The sequence below is a fragment of the Gymnoscopelus braueri genome (assembly GCF_963280865.1).
Source record: "Gymnoscopelus braueri genome assembly, chromosome: 3".
NCBI classification, from domain to species: domain Eukaryota; kingdom Metazoa; phylum Chordata; class Actinopteri; order Myctophiformes; family Myctophidae; genus Gymnoscopelus; species Gymnoscopelus braueri.
This window is the reverse complement of record NC_137612.1, coordinates 45,469,438-45,480,318: the sequence shown is the minus strand read 5'-3', so window position 1 is coordinate 45,480,318 and position 10,881 is coordinate 45,469,438. Positions and strand designations below refer to the sequence as shown.

The following is a 10,881-nucleotide window of genomic DNA, read 5'->3' as shown; positions in this document are numbered from 1 at the left end:
TGGCTTTAGCTTCAAGCTGACAATATAGAGTTCCATCGATCTTACCACACTTCAGGTGATTCTTGGTGTACCAGTACCCACACTTATAACTATTGGATTTGCCAACACACACACACACACACACACACACACACACACACACACACACACACACACACACACACACACGTTTATCTAAATTCTATAATGTTTTTCTTTACCATGATGGAAAATTTCCTGAATCAATATTCAAATTATTTATTTATATCGCTCATTGAAAGTGCTTTTATGGAGTAAATGTCCACTTTTTTCTAATGAAGGTTAAATAAAATTGAAGAACATTATGTCCAGTTTTCAACCTGTTGAAACAGATTGACAGAATAACTGAATAAAGAAGGCGTTGGAGCAACTCTGATGATTGGAGCCCTTTTATTTTAATAGCAGGGTGCAAAACCTGTGGTTTATGCTCCATGATATTAAAATAAAAAGGCTCCAATTATCCGAGTTGCTTCAGTGCCCTCTTTATTCAGTTATTTTTCCACTTCTCAGACGCACCAGATCAGCCACGCGGTTGAATATCCCTTTAACCCATTCAATCTGGGAACGCACCTGTGTCATTTTAGATTTATTTGGCTATTCAAAAATAGCAGATATACAAGCTCCTAGCGCGGCACCGAGTGCTTGTAGATCTTTTTTTTTTTTTTTATAGTGAAAATGTTTGCAAATGTCTTCTAAAAACTGTTTTTAAAAATAAATCATGTTATATCCGTGGATTCTCAAACTTTGTGTGTCAAGGACCCCCAAAATGATATGTATTTTGCCGCGGACCCCCATCTCCATATATTCAAAGATTAACCCATTCAATACGTTCCCGTATTGAATGGGTTAATCCTAAAATTGACACAGTACTTACACCTCCCGCTGCTAGCCTCCCAGCACAAAGCAGACAAAATGGTAAATGGTGCATTCATAAACGTCTTTATCCAAGGCGCTTTACAATGATTGTGCATTACGTTCACCCATTCACACATTCATACACCGATGACAGACAGGAAACCATGCAAGGCACCAACCTGCTCATCAAAGCCGAACTAATGTTCGTCCTGCTTCAAACCATGCTCTTATAATGCCCTGGTTATGATGACTACTGTTTACAATTCACCTATAAAACATTATTTGAGCTCAGTCAGCACCAAACACAATATTGAAGTATCATGGCCATCATAGCTACACACACCTATGATGTTTCACTTTGTTTTATTACTAAGGTAGTTACTAGTTCGAGTATCTACTACAGATCCTTCCTGAGTGTCTGTCTCCCTAGGGAGGTCCTCTGGGCGCGTCCCACTGGGAGGAGACCCCAAGGCAGACCAAGCCATCTCCACGCTGGCTTTGGAACGCCTCGGGATCCCCCAGCAGGAAATGTCTCACGTTGCCTGGGAAAGGGAAGTCTGGAGCTCTCTGCTGGAACTGTTGCCCACTGCGACCCGACTCCAGATAAGTGGCAGAAGATGGATGGATGGAAGGTGTTAAAGAGTTCTTCTAGATGAGGGCTGTGTGTGCAGAACTGTAAAATAGTGTTTCTAGATGAGAACAGACTGACTAAAGAATGAAGTTGGGAAAATATATTTTGTCCTTCCAAGTAAAAGAAAAAAATAGTTGTCCAAAATATTGCCCCCTCCCCCCAAAGAAAATAACAAACACATTTGCATGATTTATGTCACGCAAAACAATCTAAGGATTGAAAGAGCTTTTTCCCCCCCGGGTGTCACTTGACCAAAAATAACTGCTTGTCAAGCTAACAGCACATCACATCTTCCGATGGGGTATAAGTTAATATTTCAACTGAACCAACAGATAAATTGATGTTTATGGATTTTCTTTTTTAAATGTTGAAGAAGTTTGCTCTTTGTATTACAACTAAACATCCATCAGCCTGTTGATTATTCAATGAATTGTTTCAGCCAAAAAGAGTTACTCCATATGCAGTATGGACTGGTGTAAATAATGACCATATTAATCAATCTCGCATGCATTTTAAACCTAAACAAATGCAGGTACTGATTTAGGTATTGGAACTAGTTGATACTATAGGTATTATAAAAACAATGTACCAAACACTCTTCTTATCAGTATTGCATAAAACTTTCACAGATGTACAGTACAGAAGCGTAATTAACCATCTATTTGAATATGATGTCTTAGACACAGAAAGGAAGTGCAGTATCAGTCTTAACCACTGAAAGCTAACTGTAAACCCTTCTCTGTTCAAAATGTACTGATCTTGCACTATTTATAAAAAAAACTGAATCTCTCCAGTCTATACAATCTTGTATTTTTTCCCCAGGGAATGATTAATGGTTAAATTCCCTGTAAGGCACTGAACTCGTTAACATCACATTATCTGCTCGTTAAGTCTAAGATCAAAGGCAGTAGGCTAATAAACTGTTCCTATACTGTAGGGCAGCTAGACAACTTCTATGCCTGCTTGGCCGCAAGGACACGCGCGCACACACACACACACACACACGCACACGCACACGCACGCACGCCACTGCTGTGCATCTACCATTAGCTAATGAACAGTACTTTCCACCTGCTTTTCTCGGCCCGTTTTGTTGTATTGTTCCGCATGTTTTTTCACCATACTGTCCATGCCAAACAGAAACAAACTTTACAGTATCACCCGTATTGCCTCCAAAATCATCGGACTTCCCATACCCACACTTGCTGATATGAACAATAAGGCCATTACACGCTTAGCACTTTCAATAACAAATGACACTGATCATCCCCTGTATCGCTACTTTGACCTCATGCCATCTGGTCGGAGATACAGAACCTTAAAGTGGAAAAAGGTTACTTTTAGCAGGAGTTTTGTCCCCTCAGCCATCGCGGCATTAAACAAACTGCCCCGTCCATAAGAGGGTTTTCTGTGTACAGTGGGGACCTCATGTCTTTGTCTTTGTGATATGTTGTTTTTGTTGTTATGTTTGTTTTGTTGTTTTTGTTGTAACGAACAGACCTGTGAAGACAATTTTCCCTTTGGGGACAATAAACGATATTATTATTATTATTATTATTATCAAATAATAATGGATTAAATAGTGCTAATGATTTCCTTATAAATTGGTGTTTTCCCCGTTTCTTTCTGTGAAGAGCAGTTATTATTGTAGCCTGATGACATGAAATACAATTTCAGTGAGGACTGAGGGGACTCCATAATTGGTTGGGGACCACTTTGGACCCCTGCAAGGACCTGTAAGGGTCCCCAAACCCTGCCTTGAAATCCACAGTATGACCCGTTGTCTAACAGCTACTTTCTTGCATTGTCTAACACCTGCTCTATATGTAAAGTGTCTTGAGACAACATATTGTGATTTGGCACCATAATAAAATTGTGTTTAATTGTTACTTAAGGATCGAACACTGGCATTTAAATAGGCAACATTGAAAAGGAGTCGTTGGGTTTTGAATAAAGAACATTAACAGTAATAGACTGAGAAATGAAACCCTATAGACTTAGTAAACTGGACCTGAGTTGCAACCAGGGGCGTGCTGGGACCAAAATTCAGCTCTGAGATTTTCAAAAAAAAATCTATATATATTTTTTTTTCAATAATACTTTTTTTGGGTGACCCACCGGCCGTTTGGCGGCCCGTAAATGGCGCGGCCGTTCTGGAATTTTCCCGAATTTCCCAGTAGCCAGCACGTCCCTGGTTGCAACTGTACTTGGACCGCTTTTTTCGGCATACACCAAATCTCTTCGCCAAAAATAGCAGATCCAATACAGACACGTAGTGAGCTTGTAGATCTGCTATTTTTGGCAAAATGTTCCCCCCAAAATAATGGATGCAAGGGTTCAAGTGGTTAAAAATCAACACTTAGCCGCATCTGTCTCGTGTTACACTTACCTAAATGAAAATGTGTGTGTGAGACACAGAGTTTATGTGTGGTAAACTAAACAAAGATTAAAGAGTGCAGGCGGGTACGCCCACCCCCTGGCGACGCCCCGTTTCCAGGAAGGAACATTATGCAAATGACACGTTTACACGTGTAAACACACCTCCTCTGAATCTAAAAGCACAGCTACATTTTCAAATATATTAGTTAAAGAAAAAACTCCCGCACACCGTCTTCAAATGTAATTAAAACGTTTTAATGAAGGCCATGGCCGCCGTGGCCCCTCAGTTTAACCCATGAGGCCGATCCTACAAAATACCTTCTAAATCAGTAGTACTCAACCTTTTTTTTGCCATGAAGGAGCCCCAGAAGAGAAGATTTGTGTAATTTTTTTTTTTTTTTAACACATTATATGTACTTGGCCACGGACCCCCAGCCACAGACCCTAATCTGAAAATGCTTTGTGCCAGGGACCCCCAGAAGAGAAGATTTGTGTTAAAAAAATCAAAATGAGCAGATAATTACAAGCTTGCTGCACGGCACGAAGTGACGTGCTGTGAGCTTGTAGATCTGCTATTTTTTTATTGCCAACGCTAAAATCTAAAATGATACAGATGCTTTCCCGGTTTTAATAGAGTACAGAAGTCCTGACGTCACTCGTTCATCCCCTGGGATATTGGGTCATCATAGAATCGTCTCATATAAGAATTGGGGTCCAAAAATAAACAAACTGTCTCGGCGATATTGTCAGGGAGGAGGCTCTGTATCGTTTATGATAGACAGTCACTCATATTTGATACAGTACGTTTCTGACGAAAATTTCACTAATTCGGCAGAAGTAACATTAGCGTTTTCTCACCGTCAGTTGATGCTTCATATCCATATGAGTAAAACCGCCGGGGTCATTTTATATTTGGAACACAGTTCTTATTTGGTGCGATATTAAACACGTCTATGGGAATTCAGAACGGGGGGTAAAAAACATGACCCAGGTAGGATGTGTAAATTACGTCAGACTTCGGTGCTCTATGCGTTAATGACCTGCTAGTCTCACGTAGCCAGACAACTATTCCATAATCTCCGAATGCTATATAGAGTCTGGAACTACACCTCCCGAAATCCGAGAGAGGAAGCTGGCACTTATTTTAAAATATCTTTACATTTTATTATTTTATTTCCATTTCTGCTAAGCAGCAAGCTATATACTTAAATGATTTTGATTTATTTTAGGATAAATTTGCGTGACTGTAAAGACGAAACGGAAGTGGGGAGGAGGCTTCACATCCGCTTTATATTTTAATCATGATCAGAGCTTCAGAGTCCCAGACTGTATGACCGGAAACATTTGAAAATTGTGGGAGGCAACAGTCTGGCCACGCGAGAATAATGATCTGCCCTGAGGCCACAGTGGCCTTGATGCCTTGCCCACTGTACCCACTGATGTCAGCTCTTTCCTATAGCCTCGATATCCAGGCTTTTATTTTCCTTCGCGTTTTGCTCAATACAATTTTGTTACAACTCTGAATTCTATTCTGTGTTCTCAGGACGTCCGTATGCTTTCCGTCCCAAATGCCTGTGGAGAAATTGGGGAAATAGCTTTTATGTATTTGTTGCCCTTGGCGTGGAATGTGTTGCACAATAACCTGAAAACTAATTAATTCATACTTTTGTTAAATGCTTTTAAATCCAAACTTATAGAATTAGGGGCACTTAATATGTCAATGTTAAGGAATGCACGTTTTTAATTGCTGCCTGTCTTGAGACAGATATGATAGATATATGTCATTCAGCATTTATTTTATGATCTGAATTTGTTCTTAACATGTGTAAGCCTACGTGAGATTGGAAACGTTTATTTGGAAAGATGAGGGAAGATATTAAACTAATGTGGCTTCTACTTCTACTCAATAGTGGTCATGTAAATGTTCACTGCATCATAACCTATTTAGCAAAGGTGTTTAGTTTTAATTTCCACTCATATTTATGTGCAAATTAAAGATTATGCATGAAAACTGGTTGATGGAAATGCACCTACTATTGGGATGCCAGGGAGAAGGAACAAAGAAAGAAAGAAAACCAAGAGAGAGAAGGTGAATGGATACAAACAGACTCACATCTTTTGACCGCCTTTGACTTCCATCCATTGTGTGACCTTTAACCTTTCACCTCACCACATCATGCCCTACATTAACTCAATTTTAACTCTGACCCTTGACCTGCCATCGTCTGAGTGAGGATGAACAATATGTCTTCACTGTGGAAGATGTCCTTTAAACACGCACGCACGTGTGTGCACACACACACACACACACACACACACACACACACACACACACACACACACACACACACACACACACACACACACACACACACAGTGCCAAAGAACCACCTCTTTCCAAAGTTTCAAGATTGATGACATATCCTTGAATCACAACAGCTTATTCAGCTATTTGTGCATGAGTGTGTTGCAGATGACTGTAATGTGACCACACATTTTGAGCAAACAAACGCACAGACTCACAGACAGACCCATTTCTAGACAGCTTATCTCCTACAGAACCACGACGACGTATAACTGATAGAACAGAATGATATATTTTTTCTTCTGCTCTATCATGTTTGAGGCAATATTAAAGTGTGCTGTAGATATGACATCAGAATCACCTGTTTCAATCCGGGAATGCATCTCTGTCATTTTAGATTTCTTTGGCTATTCAAAAATAGCAGATATACAAGCTCATAGTGCGGCACCAAGTAATGGGTGCCGCACAACTATGAGCTTGTAGATCTGCAATTTTTTTTTATCGTGAAAATTTGTGCAAATCTTTGAATATATATTTTCTAAAGCGAACTTTTATAACTCAAATCTATGCTTCTGGGAGGTCCCTGGAACAAAATATTTTACAAGTGTTAGCTTTAAAAATATATAGGCCAATTCAAAGATTTGCACACATTTTCACGATAAAAAAAATATAGCAGATCTACAAACTCATAGCGTGACAAAGAAATCTAAAATTACATGGGGGCCCCTAAATGATTGCCACAATCGATGAATTGATCATTAACCATTTAAACCCTCTAGACTTATAGTTACTGGACCTGAGATGCTTTTTTTCCTGTTTACACCAAATGTCTTTGCCAAAAATAACCGATCTACAAGCTCACAATGTGCCGGGTTCCGACATGTTGTGAGCTTGTAGAGCGGCTATTTTTGGCTAGTGTTTCCTGCCAGCATATGGATGCTGTGGTTCAAGTGGTTAAAATGAACATGGTCTGAAAATGCATGCGACCCACCCTTCTGACTGCTTAATGCATCAGCCATTTGGCTGCCGTGTTAAGTAGTCAGTTGGGTGGGTGGCTAACACTTTAACCCATTAAGACCGGGAACGCATCTGACCGGGAACGCATCTGTGTCATTTTCAGATTTCTTTGGCTATTAATTTTTTTTTATCGTGAATATTCGTGCAAATCTTTGATTATATATATATATATATATATATATATATATATATATATATATAATTTTTTTACTCAAATCTTTGCTTCTGGGGGTCCCTGGAACAAAACATTTTGAGATGGGGTGGGGGGGTGGTCTGCGGACAATTACATAATCATTTGGGGGGTCCTTGACATGAATAAAGTTTGAGAACCACTGATTATAGCAACATAAGTTCTTTAAGAAAACCTGTTAGGATTTAGAAGACATTTGTGGAATGAGAATCCCCAAAACAATTTACAATTTAGGCATTTAATAGATGCTCTAAATCCATACTATGACTTACAGTAAGCAAGGACAATACATCAAATGCATATGAATAGTAATCTAATAATAAAGTAATACATAAGTAAACCAATAATCTAATAATAACTAATACATACGTAAACCAAGAACCTATCATCAGCCTGTACATTGAAACTATATACACACTATAGGATGCCAGGTCAACAATAACCTGGCATCTGTCTACCTAACATGCTATCTAAGCAAAGAAGCTAAGATTTGTGTTAGATTTCAGTCAAAAAATGTTTGCTTTAAAAAACATATATATTCAAAGATTTGCACAAATGTGAAAGATTTTTCAAAAAAATTGCAGATCTACAAGCTCGTAGCGTGGCACAGAGCTTGTAGATCTGCTATTTGTTTTCAATAGCCCAAAATATTGGGCTATTAATATAAAAATAAAGGTTAAAAATCTAAAATGACACAGAATGCATTCCCGGATTGAACAGGTTAAAGATTTTCAAGCGGTCCCTGATCCAGAAATGGTCCACTGGTCCAAGCAAAAAACACAATTCACAAATGCTGGCACTCTTGACACCTCTTCCTGTCATCAGTGTGTACACATAACTAGGAAATTATATGGATCTCAGGATCTACATCCTGTGTAACGGCGGTTCAGGGATTTGTCACTATTTGCCAATAAAAGGCTTTGTAGAAGACTGGCCCGATGAAGTGAACAGAGGTGACGCAACTCTCCTTACTGTATATGGCTCTGAGGAAACCATGCAGGGCACTGACTTACTCATTTGTAGCAGTTAGGGATTCGGTGTCTTGCTCAAAGACACTCTGACACTAATGCAGGAGCCGGGTATATCGAAACCGGAAACCCTCCGACTCACAGGCAGCCGCTCCAGCTCCTGAGCCACTGCCGCCCCGCTAGGCTCCATTAGATTCAGGATCAAGTGGTAGAAGTCCACTGATAGGCCTACTGTAGATAATATACAATACCTTAATTATTCCTTCCTTTAATAATGAGAATTGACCACTTAAAAGACAGACCGTGCAAATTCATATACTGTTATGCAAGTTTCACATTCAATTCCAGATCCATTCCAAAATCATCACCTCCCAGTGCGAGATCCTATCACAGTGAAACACTGTCCCTAGTGATTCTCAACCTTTTGAATTATAAGGACCCCCAGTTTGATATGCACTAGGCCAAAGACCTCCATTTGATTAAAAAAAATGTATAGCTGCATGGGACCCCAAGGTTCAAGATGCAATGTTTTACTTTGTTGTTACATCTTGTGCACAGGTAGGCTACATAAGAGTAAAACTTTTTGTTTGGCTTCCTTCAGACAGTATAGCAGCATGGCTAATCAAAATAAGCAAAGAAAAATACAGCAAAAACAGAGTCAGTAGTTTTATACTAATAGGATAATAAAAATAGATCAGCTTATGTACAATGTACATAAGCTTGGCATATTAAATACACCATCCGTGCCTTCTAAATACAAGAGTTTAGGTAGGAAAAGTCAAGCTTATTAAGGTGCAAAAAAGGATAGGAGATGGAGTGGTGTGAGGGAGGGTAGTGTTTCCTTCTGACCTGGTTTATTTTAATTCTTGACAGATCGTTCATGTGCCTGATTGCATGGGCGAAGAAGCTTTTTTTGCAGCCTACTGCCAGTGGCCCTGAGACTGCATAGCCATTTTTCATATTGCGCCATCATCTGAAACTGTCCATGTTCAGGGGGGCTTGGGTCTTTGATGATTCTGCGGGCCTTGCTGACACAACATTCGTCGACCTCAACCGTATTGTGGTTGAGGCCGGTACAGTTACCATACCAAGCAGTGAAGCAGCCACTCAGGATGGTCTCGGTGGTACTTCTGTGGAAAGCTCTTAGCACTTTGAGGCCCATGCCAGACTTCTTTAGTTATGTGAAAGTACAGACGTTGCCATGCCTCCTTCACCTCCTGCAGTGTCTCCGATCTGGAAGGGGGAGTGTTCTCCGCGAGGCCTCCTGTAGTCTATGACAAGCTCTTTGTTTTTTTCAACGTTGAGAGCCAGGTTGTTCTCCTGGCAACATTGTGTCAGGTTCTCCACGGCTCTCTTGTAGGCGGTCTCATCGTCATTCGTGATCAGGCACACTATCACTTGGTTGGAACTGTGCATGGCCATACAGTCGTAGGTAGGTGTACATGGAGTAGAGAAGGGCCTCAGAACACATCCCACACGGTAAAATCGTCAGTGTTTATTTGAACACTAGTTACAAAGGGTCCATTTGGACCCCTGGTGGTCCCCGGGCCCAACCTTGAGACAGGGCCATAGTGCACAGTTCTGCTGTCCGTGCAAAACTGTCATTTGAAGAGTTCGAAGTTGCGTAGCAGTGGGCGGAGCATATCTTTGACATAAGGCTTCAGGGCCAGACAGGTGGGGATGTTCTCGGGTTGCTCAAACCAAATCTTATGGGCGATGCCTCTCTCTCCCAGTTTCTCTGATAAGGCAAAAAGCGATGCCGCGTCTGGTCCCTGAAGAATCACTTTGTGCATGTTGTCCAGGTCCGCCAGGTACTCTTTGGTGTCATTGTCATTTTGACTCAGGTGAATGGCTGCAGTAGCAGCATGGCATGCTTGAACTATGATCGAGCCTATGGTCCAGCCCAAATCCTGGATTAAATCCGACCGGATCACGATGTACTGAACCAGCCGCCCAGGAGTTCCGGATCCCGGCGATGCCATTTATACACGTATGAATCGGAAGACGAGAGAAGTAAGGAAGCACATCATGGAAGGAACGGTGTAGATTAAATCTGACACTTCATATGAGCAGCCTGTGACATCAGTCATGTGATCTCAGTCATTTATGACGTGTGACTCCAAATTTGGGCAATGTTTCAGTGTAACCACAGCCCCATTGACGTCCGTCCATCCATCTTTAACCGCCTATTAGGGGTCGGGTCGTGGGGGCAACAGTTCCAGACTTTCCTGGGCAACATTAGCCACTTCGATCCCAAGGCGTTCCAAGGCCATCGTGGAGATATAACCCCCCAATCTGGTCCTTGGTCTGCCCCCAGGGGCTTCCTCCCAGTGGGACATGTCCTGAAGACCTCCCCTAGGGAGACGCTCAGGAGGCATAGATGCCCGAACCACCTTAGCTGGCTCCATTCTACGTGAAGGAGCATGCTGTGGCTCTACTCCCGGTCTCTCCCGGGTGACTGAACTTCTCACCCTATCCTTAAAGGGCAAGACCACTTTGGTAGAGGTTTGGGTTGTGT

General features: G+C 41.2%; 1 protein-coding gene across 1 annotated transcript; it reads right to left on the bottom strand.

Moving 5' to 3' along the window:
* Window positions 1–9,964: 9,964 nt before the first annotated feature.
* Window positions 9,965–10,345, bottom strand: LOC308081984 (putative peptidyl-tRNA hydrolase PTRHD1; the record flags this gene model as incomplete). Its single annotated transcript, XM_080423594.1, has 1 exon — window positions 9,965–10,345. One exon carries the CDS (start codon window positions 10,343–10,345, stop codon window positions 9,965–9,967), a length of 381 nt encoding a protein of 126 aa, XP_080279720.1.
* Between the last annotated feature and the right edge of the window lie 536 nt (window positions 10,346–10,881).